At 43.4% G+C, this 20,292-nt stretch overlaps 1 protein-coding gene across 2 annotated transcripts in view; it reads right to left on the bottom strand.

Annotated features, from left to right (window-relative positions):
- RALGAPA2 (Ral GTPase activating protein catalytic subunit alpha 2) overlaps positions 1-20,292 on the bottom strand; it is a 280,005-nt gene that overhangs the window by 137,641 nt on the left and 122,072 nt on the right. For both annotated transcript variants that reach the window (XM_066595757.1, XM_066595758.1), the window contains exons 25-29: positions 13,242-13,370; positions 10,753-10,811; positions 9,707-9,815; positions 1,577-1,687; positions 250-318 (exon numbers count right to left, since the gene is read on the bottom strand). In XM_066595757.1, coding sequence (XP_066451854.1) covers positions 250-318; positions 1,577-1,687; positions 9,707-9,815; positions 10,753-10,811; positions 13,242-13,370 — 477 coding nt within the window. The remainder of the gene's footprint in view (positions 1-249; positions 319-1,576; positions 1,688-9,706; positions 9,816-10,752; positions 10,812-13,241; positions 13,371-20,292) is intronic.

The following is a 20,292-nucleotide window of genomic DNA, read 5'->3' as shown; positions in this document are numbered from 1 at the left end:
ATGGACTGTGTGCACTATGGACTAATACCGCAGCAGACTCTGCTACTGTTTACTTAGAGCAATAACAACCTGATGGAATGGACATGAACTGAAACATAAGAGCCCTACACCCCATTAAATTAATGGAAAAGTACAATAGAAAAGTGTGTTTCTGTTTTTTCTGTCTATGACGGAACAGAAGAATGGAAGCCCTGAACTCGGATGTGAACGATGTGGTGCCAGGCATCGCTGGAGGGTAACGGCATTTACCTTTTTGTCTGTTTCCACTGAAGAATTCTCTGCACTTGGCAGAAGGAATGAAATAGTCGCCACCAAAATCTATAAGAGAAATGAGAAATTGCTAACAGATTGAGTCCAAGTACATCAGAAGTCATGGATTAAACAAGGAGTATGTTACACAATACGCTGAACACAAAGGTTACACATTCACAACTGTCAAAACAGCTACACAGCACACAGATTAGCCCCCGTGTTAGGGAATTACACAGCGTCTCAGCGGACTACCACTGTGCCCAAAACAATGCTGCTGGGGTACTCATGCCCGGGCAGGTATTAACTGAGGCTTGTTGGAGGACAGCTGAGATCTGGGAATTGATAGAAATCTTGATATTGGAAGGAATGAGGCAAGTGAAAATTTTCAGAAATGGAAAGTACACTGGCCAAGGGTATTCTAACAGAACACTAGCAAACATCGGCTATTGACGTCTATGGACACATCGGCCTATGGGAGCTGAGAGACGTGCTGTAAATACAAAGCCAGCGGTAAGTGGGCATGGTGATTTCAGCACAAAAAAACCTATTTGGCATATACTTTTCTAATAGACCTTGTTGTTTTTAATGGGAAACGGTTACCTGCCTGACGCACCATAAACTAACTTTTGGTCCCGTTAAGTTAGGTGACATGGAGCCGTGTGCTGTGCTTTTTATCCTCACCCGCTTACTGGTTCCCACCGTACAAAAGTCTGGTTCTCTTCAGAGTCCCTTGTGCGTGCTCTCCTATACAAGTCTATGGGAGAGCATGCACGCTGGAGAGTCAGATTTGCGTATGCTGCTCAAACTTCAACGTGAGAACCAGGAAGCAGACGTGTATAAAAATAAAATACAGTACCTGGCTCCCCGTCACCTCCCATAACAGCTCTATAAGGTAGTCTACGGTGCTTTAGGCAGGTTCCTTTTAAGATCTCAGCTTGTATCCTTACTGCTCACTTCCAGAGGATGGCTATTTGTCCTGGTGATGTGCTAATTACACAGGGGCTCAATGCAGTCATCAGAGAACTGTCTTCTAATAATGTATGTGAGAATGGCATGACCTGCACTGAGTATTGGTCTCTGAGTATTGGCAGCATAAAGATCATCGTTGGGTCGTTCACTAATCGTTCGGTGTAAACAGTGACCATTCAGTCCCTCTCAGTCACTTATACAGCAAATGTGAAAGACTTAACGATTTCTCATTTGAACGAGTTACCTGCCTGTATCAACAGGCTGCCCGAGAGCCAACTCTGACATCATTCTCTCGTTCAATTAATAATCGTTTGGTGTAAACGGACATTCCGAAAGCTGGACGATTACAACCTACCTCCGTGATCTTCCTACACAAAGGCAAATCGGAGTTCTGGAGTTCTCGCCAATAAGAAACCAAGAGCTGAAGCGCGTCACAGGCCACCTGGGCTACTGTTTTGTTGGAAAACTAAAGAAATGAAGACAACATAAAATAAATAAAATGTTAAAGACAATAAAAGATTTGATTTAAAAAAAAAAAAGTTCTCCCTCCCATATAAGTAATGCTCGCTGTAAGACTGTCTGCCCGGCCCTGCCCTTCCACCATGCAACAAGAGAGATAACAGCAGTAATAAGAATTCAAGGTCCGTTTATCACCAACATAAATAAGTATACCTAATAGATATCCTGCCCTTTCCCATCCCCATTTATTCTTAAACGCCCGTCAGATGTGAATCGGCAGCTAATAAGACTTCTGGCTCTTACACATAACTTCTGTGAACATGATGGCTTGACCTGTCCATGGTGCTGAACCCCAGCAGTGCCAACAGGAAGGCAAAACTGCCATCTGTATATTCCAGCAGTGGCAGAGGGACATACAGAATGCATACGCAGACCGCAGCCTGGGATTCATTAGAACGTACTTAGATAGTACGGTAGCTAAAAACTAATGAAAATGAGCACTTGCAGAAAGGTCTGATGACCCACTCCATCCATACTCAGTCATTGCTAAAAGAGGTATTGCACTTTGTCATGGAAAGATTGCGCGTTTAATGAAAATTATTTCTAAGCCGCTTATGTTCCACCTACCGTATAATCAATGGATACCGCTCACAACAACAAGTGCTCCTAAACAATCAGAATGGGGAGAAGGGACTAAACATGCAACTGGATTAGACTGCAATCAAAACTGAACACCACTACTACTTAAAGAGGATCGCTACTTTGGATAATCTACTTATTAGAAGGCTTCCTTGGCAACAATCAGGACGCAAAGTGTCTTCCTGCTGGGACCCCCAGCGATCAGGTGTGATCTGTGGAGAAACCTAGCAGTACAGGAGCAGTCACAGGGCGCTATTTACTACTCTGCGGGATTACATCGAGGGGGTCCGTCACAGCGATCGGAACAGACAGCACTTTGGTGACCGTTTCACAAAGGTTCCATTTCTTTCCGCTCTATGTGGAGTATAGACTAGAATAGTCGACTACATTAGTCTACACTCCAAATAGAAGATAAACGGACGGAGCCCTTGGAAAATGGAAACCAAAGTGTTGTCTATTTCACTAAGGACAGTGAATGGTTCTGTTGGGTATCTGTGACGGAACCCTCTGCCGTAGCTGCCCACCGTAGTAAGTAACGCTGCGGGAATGCTCCCCAAGTGGTCATTTTCCCTGCAGCACCACCATGGAGGAGAATTAAATATTACACAGCGATCGTTCAAATCAAGGGGATGTCTGTGTGATGCAGGACAGGAGGAGGTCTTCAAGACAGAGATATACCCTTTGTAACTGGAAAGAAAAAGCCCAGCAAATGGCCATATACTTACCTATGTAATGATACAAGAGGACAGGTAAATGCATCACAGCCCCCAGTATACAGCCAGCCAGACTGGTATATGGAGGAGCAGATTGCACATGTGCAAGGTACTGATGAACAACCACTCACAAATCAGCCTTATACTGAGGGGGACGGCTGCTTAGCACTATCCTTGCACATAGATAAAGCATATACAGGGTGACATAGTACATGTAGTGCACCATGCAGGCTTACAACCTATAAGTAATGCCATATTTCAATCCAGCGGGCTGCCCTGCACCCCATAAGTGAACCTCACTGGCACGCTGGGCTTCCCCAGTGCTCAAAGCTGCACTGCATGTTACTGATAAATACGAGGTATTGGTTAATAGTTTGCCCTTAATACACAAGCTCACAACCCACGTCAAGGGTCCTCGTGAGTCCCTACACTAACATCAATCAAAAACACAAAAAGAGGGAACCCTTTATAACTGTTCTCCACCTCGGCCATGAGAGGAAGATTCAGAAAACAGGACCCCTGTCTATTAGCTCTGAACTCCCTAAGAGTATATGAAAATGAGTTTTCCATCTTAGAATGTTATATGCCAAAACATTATGGTGAGTGGTGGTCTTATGTCTGGGACCTCAGCCAAAAGCGGAGAATGAAGAAGTTGGGGTCCCTTCTGCTGTTTCCATATACAGTTGTGCTTGTATTTAATAAAGCAAGCCAAAATATAATAAAGTACTGTGAAGGCTAAAAAGGCATAAAAGGACAGCAGCATATAAAAGTAAAAGAACAACAAAAGAGAAAATGTAGGAAAATGAGAAGAAAAAGAGACAAAACTGGGGATGATAATAAGGGTTGTCTAGGATTTCGAGATTTTTTTTTTCTATTGATGACCTATCCTCAGGATACGTTAACGATCAACGATGGTCAGGAGTCGCTCCATATGGGATTTCTGGCACAGCTGTTAGTATGAACAGCACGGGAAGTAGATTGTGACGTCCATGCTGCAGTGGCCCAGCCTGGTAGTGCAGCCGCAGCTACTACTGACTTTAGATGGGAGCTGCACCTGCACTACCAGACCGGGTCACTGCAGTAACAGAGGGAATGTCCTGCTTCCTGCACTGTCTGTGCTGACAACTGTGCTGGAAATCATTGATTCCCTCTACCTTGGATAGGTTATCAATAGAAAAAACAATCTTGAACTCCCAGACAACCCCTTTAAGAAGAAGAGCAAGCAAACACGACCACAACGCAGGGCAATTATCAAACATGTCTGCACTGAGAGTGTACCCATACCTATGAACACCACTGTTACACTTTATAATATATACTTTGCTTTGCATATGTTATTATGGACCAGTGCAGCCTTCACAAATCTACTCATTGCTATTGGAAACAGTCAGTGAGTTTGTTGTCATTTATACTCCTAACAGGGTAACTGAGCTCCTAGAATGTAGGACAGTTTGTTTTCTCTTCATGGAGATGCTATAATGCCTGGTGCACAGATGACATCTACATAGACATTAAGCAATGTTGGGAGGGGTCATCGATAAAACCTGTACAAAACATCCCTGGGCTCAATAAGGGTGTCTTCACATTTGCGTTGGGGGTTTCATTTCCTGCTCTGTTCGGGAAGCAGGAAAGAGGAATTCCCTGGCCAAAGTGGACCAACCATTGACTATAATGGTGTCCATCCATCAGTAGCCCAGCATTTTCCTCCGGTATTTTGTGCCTGATCTGCGGACGTGAAACCAGCTTTGATCCCTTCCCGCTCCAGGGCGTAAGTTTACGTCCCGGCTGCGGGGTACTTCCCGCAACAGGGCGCAAATTTACGTCCTGGGGATAGCGCAAGATAACTTATGATCTCGCGCTATCCCGCAGCAGGAGCCGGCTGTCAGTCATAGCTGGCCTTCGGCTGCAACAGCGGGGATGTATCGGAGATGCCCCCCCTCCCCGGCTGTTAACCCCTTCCCTGCTGCGATCTATGCAGATTGCAGCATGGGAGGCGTTCACAGAGGGAGCGTGCTCCCTTTGTGAAGTTGCTGGGCTCTTGCGATATAATTGCAGAGAGCCCGGCCTGTTGCCATGGCAATAGGACGCCAGACACTGGCGTCCTGTATTGCTATAGCCTGTGATCGCTGTATATGCGATAAGGCATGGCAGGGCAGTAGCCCTGCCATGGCTTATCACAGCGATCATCAGTGCAGTGTTGTCACAAATTATGGGGAAAAAAGAAAAAAGAAAAATGTAGAAAAAAAAAGGAAAAAAACAACAACCCTTTTTTATGCTTTTTCTCATATTGGCATTAAAAAAAGGTAATAAAAAAATTAAAACCCCACATATTTGGTATTGTCTCGTCCGTAACGATGCGTGTAATAAGTTGCACATGCTTTTGACTGTGCACGGGGAAAAGTGTTTAAGAAAACGCAAAAAAACTGAGGCAAAATGCTAATTTTTTGCATTTTCCCTCCCTAAAAATGCAATAAAAGTGATCAAAAAAGCCATGTGTACCCCAAAATGGTACCAATAAAAACTACACCTCCTCTCGCAAAAAATAAGTCCTCATAGAGCTCCATACATAAAAAAAATAAAAAAGGACTTTGAATGCAGCGATTTAGAAAGAAAAAAAAAAAAGATTTTTATTGCAGAAAAGTGAAAAAACCTAAAAAAAAATGTAAGAATTTTGGTATCGTTGTAACCGTACCAACCCGCAGAAAAAATGGATTGTGTCCTTTATGCTGCATGATTAACGCTGAAAAAAAAGAAAAAAATTCTATGGCAGAATTAATGCATTTCTCTCCGTTATCATAAAAAAAAATAATAAAAGTTTTACAATATAGTCTATGTACCCAAAAGTGGCATCGATAAAAACTACAGTTCGCCACACAAAAAACAAGCCCTTATACGGCTGCGTCGATGGAAAAATGAAAAAGTTATGACTTTTAAAAAATGGAGAAGAAAATCCGCCAACAATCGTTGCGTCCTTATGGCCAAAATAGGCTGTGTCATGAAGGGGTTAAGCAATGTATGTACAAAGTTGCGCAAGTTTTTGTGCAGTTAATATTTAGTGTAAAGTGGCGTTATAAAGCAGACAGACTCCATAGACTCAAGCATGCGTCCTACTATAGTAAACCAGGCGTATATAGGTATTGCTCAAGGAACATAAAGATTTACGTTTACAAAACACAAGAAAAAATTAAATGGCGTTTTCTCCGGTCGCCTTGCTCAAACCTTTTACATATGATTCCACGGCATGATGTGTTACACGGGGCCTCTCCTACAGTAAATGGCTACAAGCAGTAATGCTAGAACATCTTCTCGAACCAAAGGGATAAAAGAGAAACAGATAGTGCTACACGGTCCTTCCTCCCGCACACGGCTCTCATTAATGCCAGCTTATTAGCTACTTAAGTGCTGCAAATTTCGCTTTTGATATGGAGAAACTATATTAGTTACTCATTTCTGAAGTAGTATTTTGCACTTAAAGCCTGCAGGAAATAACTTCCAAGTGTTAAAAAGCATTGGATTAGTGGTACAGATGTAGCCAGAGCCAAAGAAATATTCAGAGCACTACATTTGTTTAATGCGTCGAAGATTCATTTGGCGCACTATGCTACTTAAGTAGTCACTGTAATGGCTGCCACAGTTCAGGACGGCTAGGGTAAATGTGCAGCCCTCTGTGCCAAGCCTAGGGTAAATGTGCAGCCCTCTGTGCCAAGGTTAGGGTAAATGTGCAGCCTTCTGTGCCAAGGCTAGGGTAAATGTGCAGCCTTCTGTGCCAAGGCTAGGGTAAATGTGCAGCCTTCTGTGCCAAGGCTAGGGTAAATGTGCAGCCTTCTGTGCCAATCTGCATTGGCTACAGCAGATTAATTGTATAAATCTAGATATGCAATTTAAAATGACACATGTATACCGCGTCTCTCTGAAAATAAGCCCTACCCTGATTTTTCAGGATTTTTAGGGAGGCTTGAAATATAAGATCGCCTCCAGTAAGCAATGGCTGTGATTGGTTCATTGAGTGCTGCATTGATTGGCTGAGCAGCGGTCAAAGAAAAAAAAATAAAAAATCAGCCATTGCATTGTGGGATTTATGAATTGGCCAATCAATGCTGGGGCTCAGCGAATTCATAAATCTCGACTCCACAACGCAATGGTTGTGATTCTTTAAGCGCTGCTCAGCCAATCAATGCAGTGCTTGATGAATAAATCACAGCCGTCGCGTTGTGGAGGTGGGATTTATCAATTGGCTAAGCTGCAGCATTGATTGGTCATTTCATAAGTCCCGCCTCCACAACGTGATGGCAGTGATTGGTTCTTTGACCGCTGCTCAGCCAATCAATGCAGCGCTCGATGAACCAATCACAGTCCTCGCATTGGTTCATCAAGCATTGCATTGGTTGGTTCTCGAGCACTGCTCAGCCATTGCTTCTTGAATGCGGATTTTATGAATCCCCAAACCAGGAAATGATCTTCAGTGGGCGGCCGGGGACTGCAAGACACGTGGCAGAGCTACGGAGAGCAGCAAGAGGATCTAGATTGAGCCTGCTAGTTAAGTAAAATAAGACATCCCTGAAAAATAAGACCTAGTGCCTCTTTTGCGGCAAAGATTAATATACGACAGAGTCTTATTTTTTGGGAAAGACACTGTGTGTGTCCTACAACTTTCTAATATAGTTTGCGTTTTAAGTTCTTGTTTACAATATTTGCTACCATCATTGAATGAGAACAGTCTTGATTATATTCACAGTCTGCAGATTGTACAGACCTCGCCCTGCTCTCATCTGAGAAGTGGATATATAACCTTAAGGCCCATTTACACTGGACGATTATCGCTAAAATTCGCTAATCGGCGATCGTTTTGAGATGACTTGATTTTAGCGATCACTTTTATCAGTAGTTCTCCACAGAGAACAAAGAATCTGAGCGCAGATAATAGCCTCCCGCTATTAGCCTGTGTTCAGCAAAGGCTTCATTTCCATACAGAATTGGTATTTAAGTAGCTGAGTAGCTACTTAAATACCAATTATTTTTTAAGCAAAATAATCGCTCAAACTGTGGTTTGAGCGATCTTTGAGCGATTATCTGCTGGTGTAAATGGGCCTTTACCCAATCCAGAAAATACTCTGTGAGCTAAACAGCCTGAACTACAGATACATTGTGCACACAACTAGATTCTGCAGCTCTGACTGATGCATTTAGCTTACAGAACACAGTGTAGACTGGATACAATTGTATCTGGTCCGCAGTTAAGAGCAGGTCTATGTGCAGGTCTGCTGCTTCGGAAGAGTGTTCTTATTCACTACATACATTGAAAATGGTACCAAAAGCAGATCAGGAAGTTAAAGAACTTTTTGCTTATATGATGATTAAAGGGGTTGTCCCGCGCCGAAACGGTTTTTTTTTTTTTTTTTTAACCCCCCCCGTTCGGCGCGAGACAACCCCGATGCAGGGGTTAAAAAAACAAACCGCTCAGCGCTTACCTGAATCCCGGCGGTCCGGCGTCTTCATACTTACCTGCTGAAGATGGCCGCCGGGGTCTGCTTCCTCCGTGGACCGCAGCTCTTCTGTGCGGTCCATTGCCGATTCCAGCCTCCTGATTGGCTGGAATCGGCACGTGACGGGGCGGAGCTACACGGAGCCGGCATTCTGCACGAGCGGCTCCATTGAAGAGAGCAGAAGACCCGGACTGCGCAAGCGCGGCTAATTTGGCCATCGGAGGGCGAAAATTAGTCGGCTCCATGGAGACAAGGACGCCAGCAACGGAGCAGGTAAGTATAAAACTTTTTATAACTTCTGTATGGCTCATAATTAATGCACAATGTACATTACAAAGTGCATTATTATGGCCATACAGAAGTGTATAGACCCACTTGCTGCCGCGGGACAACCCCTTTAAACGTTAACCTAAAACCAGAGAGCCTCTTTAAATTGTAAGGACTGCTAAAAGGGGTATTCCCATCTGAGACTTACAGCATATCAGCAAGACATTCACCTATCTTGAGATAGAGCTCCCCTTTTCCCCAGCCACCCTAAATACAGTGGTCCGGACAGAAATAGCGGGGCACCCTGCACTACATGGTTTCTGTAATTCCCACAGAAATCAATGAAAAGTTACACAAAAAGCAGAGTAGGTGCTCTGTTCTTGTAACTTGGGATCTGCGGAAACAGCATAGCTTACGGTGATAAGCAGTGTGACCCATTAACTTCTATAGGAGTTACGGAAACAACAAGCTGAGCTTGCCTGTTTCTTTTATCCCAGTCACCTCGTAATCAGCGGTGTTCTCATGCCGGCCACGTTTGTTCAAGATGGGAGCACTCCTTTAGGAATGGTAAATCTCAAGAGTTGAAACCCCTCACAAAGGAGACGCAGTTTATTCTATTCTTTATAGTATGGCCAATACAGTCTGAATCATATCCAAATAGGTCTTCACCTCCAGGCTGCTTACGCTTCAATCTCAATGTGCAGATTATGTATTTGACCACAATGCAGAAGAATATTTTTTGCAACAGATGAGGATGTTCTGAGAGATCATTAGCATGGAATATAATATAAATGGTGAATGACTAGTCACCTGACACTGACAATGTACATTAACATCCAACTACAGAACATAAGGTGTAATGTAACACATATAGTAATACATCCAATGTAATATATTCTGAGGAGAGAAAACCGTATTAATTACCTTTAGTGTTACGCCAATAACATTAATTGCATCGATAACCTGAGGATGGTTGCTATTCTCCACCAGCTCTTCACAGATCCATATCCCAAGACAGCAGATTGCTATGCACCTAGCACATAAAATAGCATTAGAAAGAGTAAAGACGACACCAGGTCTGGAGGCAGATGTCCCTGACATTACTACAGTAGTACCATGGTAAAATCATGCAGGAATTAACACATGATCAATATTCATAGGACTACACTTCTAGCGTACTTGTAAAGGGGTTCCCTTGTATTTTACACATATCATTCAAGTCTGAAATCTTCAAATGTATCCCTAGTACCTAGTATGTACGCAGGTTAACTGCTGACAAACAATGCAGCTGCATCTCTGGTTGTCATATTATCAACAAAGCAAAAAAAGACGCCAATTGTCTTAAATGTATCAAGAAAAAAAAAATAAAAAAATAAAATAAAATAAATAAATAAATAAATAAAAATCGCCAAACTTTGGCCAATCGATATGATTGTTAATTTCCTAACACATGACCAGTTACAGTTTGGCTGGAAATTCTACCTAAAATGGTATTCCCATGTTCTGGAGCGATGCCATATTCTTAGGACATACTATCACTTTGTGATCGGTGGGGTCAGTGGCTGGGAATATAAAAAGGACCCAGCGCTTGTGTAGGGTTTCATCCTCTTCCCCATTTCCCCTTGTTCCCTGGCTGAACAGGAACTGCAGTGCAGCCCCATTTAAGTGAAGGATGGCTGCAGTTCTCTGCACCAAGGAATGGCCAGGAGAAGGAGTATGTAGGAAACCCTGTAGCCTTGTATCGCATTCATTTCCGATTCTGTAAGGGTCTCAAAGATTGGACCCCCGGCGATCTTAATGTGATAGCGTATTGTAGTGGTATGCCATTACTTTGTAAGACAGGAAACCCCTTTAATGGTATGCTAATTCAGCCAGCGGCTATCAAACTGGCAAGAAACTAGAAGTCGAAGGAAGCCTGATAAGAAAAAAATTACATCCACAACGAACAACCTAACTACTAATGATTTTACCTTGCCGCTTCATTAGGCTCCTCTCTGGCATTCTTCAGCAAACTGTCAATCAAAATGCTCTAGATAGAAGACAAAGATGAGCATTACTATGGATACAGTGTTCACCCTACGAAGTATGCCAAGTCATCAACATGCATCTACTGGTTTAATCTATAGGTCAGTCTATCATACTCCAAATCATAAATTGCAATACACATTAAAGGGGTTTTTCCATTACTTAAAATTGCTTCACAACCACTCTGTACCTCCTGGGTGTTGCTGACCAGGACACGTGACTGCTGCAGCCAATCACTGGCTATAGAAGTTACTGCTGTGGTCCGTGATTGGCTGCAGCAGTCGCGTGTCCTGGTCAGCAGCAACCAGGAAGTTATAGACAGGGAGGTTGAGAAGTAGTGGGAAAGCCCTTTTAAATAAAAGAGGGCCACTATATACTGGCAATCTCATATGCACAGTCTATCTGAACTGGAGACTTGAAGAAAAAAATGGACTACTATAGTAAAGAGCTAATTCAGGATGAGCGGCATACATGGAATCACCAGAACACAGATACTACTGATTTAACAACATGCAGAAGCAGCTGAAAAAAAAGCACCTCAATAAAATAGACTGATCATTTGACAATCCAGAATGTCTGTCCTGTAATGCCAGGATGGCACAAGGTCTGCCAGAAGCTTACAGACCTTGTGCTTTTCTGGTTCATAGATGGGCAGCCCAAATAAGGGACCCCACTTTGACATTCAACTACTGAGGAAAAGGGGGTTGTTGCCCTTGGCCCAGCCCCTTTAATTAAAAACACAAGTAGAACCAGCATATTATAAAAGAGGTTTTGCCGCAAAAAAACCCAAACATTTATAACTTATCCATAGGTTAGATCACAGGTTCCCAAACTTTATTGCCCCGTAGACCACTTAACGATTTTTTAATTTTCCGTAGACCCCCTGCCTGCCTAATATTAAATTTTCCTTGACTTATTAAAGTCAGATGGGTTTTTCCCAGCTGACACAGTGCTGCTCACTTAGATAGGCTTTTTTAGTGGACAACTGTTTTTTAAGAAAAAAAAATGAACAATTTTCATTCAGATCTTTACTGAAAAGACACAAAATGCAAGGAATAATTGGATTTTGGACGAAACTAATCAGAACCTGGTAAAATTCTTCCATAAAATGACTACACAAATAATGCTGTTAATGGGAGGGATGAGCCGGATGCTCTGATAGGAATTGGTCAATATTTGGCTTCATATTAGTGAGGTATAGTCTCACATCTCAACATCCTGTGATTTGAAATCGATTTTTTTTTCGTAAGAAGATTGGCGACCGCGCTAAAACCCCTTTCCACGAGGTATGAAGATGGAAAAGCTATCAAAAACTTTCCTGCGATAGTCCATAATGCAGGATAAGCAACAGGTAGTCACAATGCGTTGCTGCCGGTATGAAAGTGTGTAAAAACTTGCACATGAACACAGCACACCACAAAGCAGATGGGTATAGTTCACGCAAAACTTCCTGGGCTTGGCAGAACACATGAAACCGATGTGCAGAATAAACTTTATAGGAACATTAGCCACTGCGCAGGTCTGTTTGTCTATGGCCAGAGCCCAAGAAGTTTTGCGTGAACTCTACATAAATAATTTTATGAAATATCCAAGAGGTCAGTAATTCCGATGTCTATTATAAGTATCATGTGCACAATCTGTGTGAGGTGTATTATGTCATTGACAGATCGCCTAAATGCTGATGATGACCTGCCTAAATTGAGTCCACTCACGTGGACCCCCATTTACATCTTGTGCATCCCCCATATTTTTATTCTTGCTGACATGGACCCCCAGCAAGTCAAAATAGACCACTGGGGGTCCATATAGACCACTTTGGGAACCCTTGGGTTAGATGATAAATGCAAGATCACTGTGGATTACGGATTCCCACCAAACACTAGAATGAAATGGGGGTTATATGTCCTCACTACTGCATGCAGGGATGAGGAGATTGGCGGTAGCAGCATTTGCACATGCCTCGGCACTTTCTGTTAGCCCCATAGACACCGAATGCAGTAGCAGAAAGTAGGCTCGACCACTGCCTTCAGGAGGATCATAGTCCTTGGGACACCCCTTCTAGTGATCAGTGGAGGTCCCAGTATACTTGCACTTATTGCTTATTGCGAGGATGAGGTTATTGTAGAAAACCCTTTTGTGCTGCTTTGCTGCAAACTCCTTACAGTACATGCAGGTTGAATCTACTAAGACAAACCAGTCATTCGTGACATTTGATAATCCCACCCCTATTAGCTCTGCTAATTCTGGATATTCCTACACATAGTTTCACGACTTCTTGTATTCTGGTCACTAATTGTAGGGATCCTGTTTTTTTCCTGAATATCACCTTGGCGCACGTACAGAATATACAAAGGCATTCATTGAAAGAAATTAATTTTTGCAGAATGGAGCTGTTGCCATTTTTTAGAGCACACATACAACTGGTGTTCCTAACCTTGACGTCCTTGTTGTCTATGATGAGGTCATTCAGTCCACTGGATGACTCGAGCAAAGGTAGGTCCTTATAAATATTTGGGTAACAAACAAGGGAACCCAGAATTATCTGTGCCTCCAGACGTGGTGCCTGGGAAATAAAACACATTATTTAGGTTGGTGGCTCTACAGATACTGCAACAGTACGATAAGTAAAGGAGTTAGGGAGACTTCTACAACACGGATGATGCAAGAATAGAGTCAAGTTTTAGGTTACGAGACTATTAATTACATAGAAATGCAGGAGAAAACTATCATTTATATCAGCCCACAAAAAAACAACCAGCACTCTGCTGAAAGCCTGATATGGTCTAAATGTTAACACTACTTTCTAAATGACACGTTTAGGTGACTGCTCAGCCATGAAGACCTATAGATCGCATTAGCGAGCAAGGGTACCAAGGGTTCTCTTGGGCAGACACCGACGATACTCTACCAAATACTACATATCTCGGTAGTTCTATATATCTGGGCTAGGCTGAAGGCCCTCACATTGCATTTAAAGTAATATGACATTTTGGATTTCCATCATTATAGCTGAGAGCTGCAGGAACCTGCAAGCTACAAATTAATGGCACACAACACTCAGAACACTGCAGGCTTTTTCTCCAGTGGGAGGCTCAATTCATAGACCCCACTATTACTACACTGACAGCTGGAAGATAAAATAGAATTTCCTTAAAGGTATATTAACCCCTTAGTGACCAACCTATGACCTTAATGACTAAGCTATTTTCTTTGCTTTTTTTCATTGTTGTTTTGAAAGTGCCAGAGCTTATATAAATCTATTGCCTACATAGATTTATGAGATTTAGGCTGCATTCCCACAAACGTATATCGGCTCGGTTTTCACGCCGAGCCGATATACGTTGTTCTCGTGTGCGGGGGGGGGGGGGGGGGGGGGGATGGAAGAGCCAGGAGCAGGAACTGAGCTGCCACCCCCTCTCCGCCCCTCTGCACTATTTGCAATGGGGAGAGGCGGGGTGAGGCTAAGTTTCGAGAATTAGCCCTGCCCCAGCCCGCCTCTCCCCATTGCAAATAGTGCAGAGGGGCGGAGAGGAGGTAGAGAGGGGGCGGGAGCTCAGTTCCTACTCCTGGCTCTTCCATCCTTCCCCCCTCTGCAAACGAGGACAACGTATATCTGCTCGGCGTGAAAACCGAGCAGATATACGTTCGTGGGAATGCACCCTTGGAGTATTTTGGTTTTTTTTGCGGGACAAGTTGTATTTTTTAATGCCACCCCTTTGGGGTACGTAGAATGTGTTGTAAAACTCATATTCACGTTTTTTTTGAGAGGCATGTTAAAAAAAACCAAAAAAAAAAAAAAACCAATACAAAACAAATTCCAGTTTTTGAGATCTAGTTCTATTGGCGTTTAAGCACATTGTCAGACCAGGGATTGGAGTTCCAGGAAGGTAATTTGCACATGCCCGATGTATTGTAGGAAGAGTGAAGAATTGCTTTCCATGGAAAGATCACTGGGTTTATCCAGGTCCAACTGCTCGGAAGACAATTGCCAGAACAGGGATTGCAATTCCAGGAAGATAATTTGTGTATTGTGGGAAGAGTGAAGAGTGGCTTTTCGTGGGAAGAGCACTGGGTTTAGCTGCTCAGAGGACAGCGCTAGATAGCGCAAAGTTTTGCACTTAGTAACTTCTTATAGGTTAAATAGCATTATGAGAATTCTTGACTATTTGAAGTGGACATCAACTATGTGCAACATGGAAGAAAAAAGTAGCTATATGATGAGCTGCAACATATGCTATATGTTTACAGACCTACCAGAAGAAAAGCCAAACTTCACTACTAGCTTGTGGCTCTATTGGAGGAAAAGGTGCAAAGTCTTCCGGAGAGAACAGATACATTGAAACTCATTAAGCAAGATAAGGATTTCATTCACAGAGCAGAAATGACTATTCAAAATGTTGAAGGAAAATAAATTTTCAATGTAACAGCAGAAGCAGAGGAATGGAAGCATGTGACCCAAAGTAGGAGGAGGATCGGGAGTCAGTCAGCACCCATACTGCTCAGGAACTGGTACCAGGCTCACACACAAGAAAACTCAAGAAATGACTTTGCCCACAAAGGACAGTCTAGTAAGCACTCAGAATACGATTGGATGGGAGAAAAAGAAGTGTTGTGGAGAAAAGTAGAATGGGAGTTGTTTATTATTAAATAGCATGTATGCAAGTACTTAGATAAGTATAAAGTAATTAACCAGAGCCAGCATGGGTTTGTAACAAACAAGTCATGCCAGGGGAATCTAATTTCCTTCTATGACAGAATCACTGACTGGGTTGATAAGGTATATGCTGCAGATATAGTAGATTTTGACTTTAGTAAAGCATTTGACAAAGTATCTCATACCATCCTTATTTTAAAAAATTACCAAATATGGGATTGACAAGTCAACTGTTAGATTGATTCAGAGCTAGCTGAGTGATTGTACTGAAAGAGTGGTCGTAAATGGCTGCGAAGAATGTATCAACTGGAGTACCACAAGACCCTGTCCTGGGCCCAGTGTTCAAAGGTTTAATAAATGAATTAGATGAGGAAATTAAGGGAAAATGATCAAATTTGCAAGTGACACAAAGCTATGGGCGGCGATTAACAGTATGGTATTTAACAAGGACAAATAAAAAGTCCTACATCTAGGCAAAAAACAAAACAAAACACACATGGAAGGAATTAGGCTAAGCAGCAGCAAATGTGAAAAAGACTTGGGTATACTAATAGATCACAGACTGAACATGAGTCAACAGTGTGATGCAGCAGCAAAAAAGGCAAACACAATTCTGGGATCTATTAAGAGAAGCATAGGGTCTAGATCACGTGAGGTCATTATCCACCTCTACTCTTTCTTAGTCAGACCTCATCTGGAATACTGTGTCCAGTTCTGTGCACCCCACTTTAAAAAAGACTGACAAACTGGAGCAAGTTCAGAGAAGAGTTAACAGGATGTTGCACGGTCTGCAAACCATGCCCTGTGACAAACTGTTAAAGCAACTTAGAATGTTTCGCTTGCGAACGAGAAGGCTGAGAGGAGACATAATAGCTGTCTACAAATATCTGAAGGGCTGTCACAGTGCAGTGGAATCAGCCCTATTCTCATTTGTACAAGGGAAGACTAGAAGCAACGGGATGAAACTGAAAGGGAGGAGATACAGATTAGACAGATTCCGCAGATTAAACTTTCCGACAGTGAGGGTGATCAATGAGTGGAACAGGTTGCCACGGGAGTTAGCAAGTTCTACTTCAATGGAAGTCTTCATACCAAGGCAACAATGGGTTTAATCACAGAGCAGTTTGCTGCATGCTGCCCGTTAACAAGACTGTAGGAATACAGGAACGATGGCAGGAATACAGAAGATAGTCCAGTAACAGGTGCATCCAGCAGAGATGCAGCCAGACAGTGAGGGAGTCTGGACTGTCTCTGCTTTATCGAAGGGATATCAGGGAGCTAATGAAGCTGCGGTCTCCTCTGCATTCTGTATATGCCACAGCTTCAGTTGAATATTTCCTTTCCTAGCTCTCACAATCTCATTCTGGCCAAAGAGTCCTTGCCACAGTGTTCTAGTCCCCAGACCCTCTCTATCTACTCTGCACCCCCCTTCTTCTCCTACATTGGGTCTCTTTCCCTCTCAGAGTCCCTGCTACCTTCTTGCTCCCTCTTCTACCCACTCAGCCCATCAACTTTTTCTCACCTCCTCTTACAGAACCCCTGTTATTGTAGCCCTGTCCAGGACATCTACCTCTGTTTTCTATGCTCTCCTACACAAAGTTCCTGCCACCTATTTACTGTATCTTCCTCCCGTACTACCCCTCACAGCCCCTTCCACTTTGTCCACCACTTTTTCCTCATATGCCTGGTCAGTTGTCTCCTATGCTCTCCTGCCACATAGAACCACCATCACTTTGTGACCCCGTGCCCACTCTTTCACCAAAAAGCATCTGCAGCCTTCTGTCTGCCTCTGCCTACTCCTCACTCAAAACTCCTGCGACTGTGTCTCCCCTCTGCCCATATTCTCCACACAGTCACTGCCACCTTCCGTGCCCCTAACAATTTGTCCTTCCTCCATTAACAAACTTTATGGATCCCGAAAATATCTGATAGGGGCCCTCAGCGGATGAACCTCTTAGTCTCTTTACTAAGCCATTATCTACTGGCCTAATCCAATGGATGACAAATAATAATACTTACCTTCCTCACTGCCATCTTCAGATCAAGGATGTTAAAAGTCTGGTTACGAAGTTCATTTAGGTGTGTGGTCTGAAGATGAGCAGAATTAAACTTGCTAGCCAAGAATGGTGGTGTTAACTTTAGAGCCCGTGTGGTAGGTTGGCGTTGGGGAAAGGGAGAGTCAAAGTTTGAGGAAGAGCCCAAGGCTGTGTACTTACCGGGAACCTGTCAGCAGTTCCTAGCATGTAAAACAGCCTACACTAAGAACACACTCAAGCTTGTTTCCAAATCTGCTAGGTTTATAACTAGCGAAGCCTGTATACCCTGAAAAATAGCTTCTGAAAATCTCCTACGCTATGTGAACTGCATGCACAAATGACAGTGCTGAATGTCCAATGTAAGCACTGATTCACGATCCCGAGGTGCATGAGGAAGGTTTGATCACCCTGTGAATAATGTCGCAGGCATCATCCGCTTTATGCTGGAAAGGAAAAGTAGGGGTTAGGAAAAGAACTCAAGAGCAGCAATGGCGGGCCACCCATCGGACGGGTGGTTCAGGATTAGCATACTGCGCTGGAACTTTTTTAAAGCCATTTTTAAAAGGTATACTGCCTCTGTACATTGAATATCTAGAAACAGATGAACTTGAATGTGCGGTTTGTTAGGCGGTTTTACATGCTGGGAACACTTGACAGGTTTCATTTAATCCACCACTGGTAAAAACAATGGCAAGTACCAGTGCAGCCTGGCAGCTTGCATCAGAATGCATGCACTACCCACGGCTGGGACGCACCGCCTATGGGCCCCTTAAAGTAACCACAAAGATTTAACAAGTTCACCCCCAGAAGTGATCAGTTAATATCACAGCTGTACAGCGATTCCTCCCTACTAATCATCAGCGCTGAACATCCTTTCAGAACAGTATTTGGCTTTTCAATACAGACGTTGAGTTGATGATATCATTTTCAATCAATTAAAATGATTCAAACTGCCCACACAATTTCCCGGGAGTCTCGCTAGACGATTGACAATGGCCTGAGCTAGCATCAGCGCATCCGACGGCGCACGTATGTAGTTAACCACGCTCACAAGATAGATTCGCTTCCAATCAGCCTGCTCCGATCTGATTTTATTTCGATTTTATTTGCGTTTGGCCATTTTCCTAATAATTATTTCTGCAGTGTGGTAGAATGGGCGAGTGCCTGAGATGACAGCGGTTGATTACGAGTAGTACTTAGGATGGGGATTATTCTTCCCACGAGGCACAATTAACCTTTCCTTGGTCTGCAACGGGCTGCATCCCCGCCGCAGTCCCCACAGCTGATTACCTCATGTTATTCTCATACTTTTTTCTTAGTAATACTGAGAGACAGAAAAGCTTGCAAAAGTGGAAAAGGGCAACTAAAAATAGTGCAGCTCAGAGATGCTACAAGATTAATGGACCCTTATGAACCGAAAAACACAGAATGTTGCCGCCGCCGCTTCAGCTCTATATTCAGTGCATTGTGCGAAACACCATTCTCGCTCAAAACCTTACAAATTGACACAGAAAAAGCAGAGAAAGATGCCGTCCCTCCAGAGAAACATTCCCTGAGATGCTCTATTTTCAGGCAAATGTTCAAAAATAATAGGGAAGGTAGAACATCCCCAGACATCACTTCTCACTGCTGCCCCAATGGAGCCAACAGATGACAGGCACCGTTTCAATAGCACTGTAATAGCCAGAAGATAATGGCAATCAAGATATGAAGCTTTGTTAGACATCTGAGCTCTACTGGGACAACCTGTTCTTGGCTTTGTCTCAAGATATCTATACAGTTTGTTCGAAGCAATGTGTGACTAGAGCCTTATATGCAAACTGGGCAGAAAACTAACAGACTTTTGGGAGCATAGGAAACTTTTTAGCAAGATAAAAACTTACTAAAACATGTCTGCATCTAATACAGTCAAGATCACTACCCTGCAGGTCCTCCTGAGCAGAGTATTAGAGGTCTCAAGGACCTACCTATGTTTGTGACCATGTGGCCAGGTGTGTAGGAGGAGTCATACCCAGCCAGCAGGAGAGAAGAGTTGGAAAAAGTTTTCTTCTACAAGGGCAACTTTACTAATGTATTATCTTCAAATATTAAAGGGTCCCATGTTCAGCCTCCTCCTCATTGTAGGCCTACGCAGGGAGGAGACGACTGAATGGAACAATGGTCATGCATGCATGATGGCACTCCATTCACTTTCAATGGGGACCGCTAGAGATGGCAAGTGCTCATCAGCCCCATTGAAATGAACAGTGTGGTGGGTGTGCATGAAGTCAATGGAAGCCGTCCGATCCATGACCCTTCTGCAACTGAATTGAGGACGGGCCACAGATTCCGTGGGAAAGCAGGAGTTTAAGGAAAAACTCCACTGCCCATGTGCGGCGGCCGGTGCTTTCACACACATTCGCAGTAAAGAAAATGAATACCCGGACGGGTAAGTAGAAGACCCGTAATGTACTCAAGCCATGGGCAAAGTCGAATGCCGCTGTGGGCTCCCGAATATAGAATCCGATCCGCTCGTGGACACGAGGCCTTAGGGTAGGTCAGGTTTCAGTTGAAAGGGTTAAATCTGCTGTGGATGTGCATTAATCATCATATGAAAATTGGCGCAAATTCTGCCTCATTTTTGGTCGCCGTTTTGAATGGAAAATTAGCATGATTTTACGCTCCGTGGGAACATACCCTTGGGTGCAGAATTGATCATTAAAGCCATCACTAAAAGCAAGAATGAAGAGTAACGGTATTTTCCTTTTAAGAACTTCATTCTGCCCCTCCGCAGAGCAGATGTGTCTCCGGCACGG

The sequence above is a fragment of the Eleutherodactylus coqui genome, chromosome 3 (assembly GCF_035609145.1).
Source record: "Eleutherodactylus coqui strain aEleCoq1 chromosome 3, aEleCoq1.hap1, whole genome shotgun sequence".
NCBI classification, from domain to species: Eukaryota; Metazoa; Chordata; class Amphibia; order Anura; family Eleutherodactylidae; genus Eleutherodactylus; species Eleutherodactylus coqui.
The sequence above is the reverse complement of the archived record's forward strand: the minus strand, read 5'-3'. Positions and strand labels throughout refer to the sequence as shown.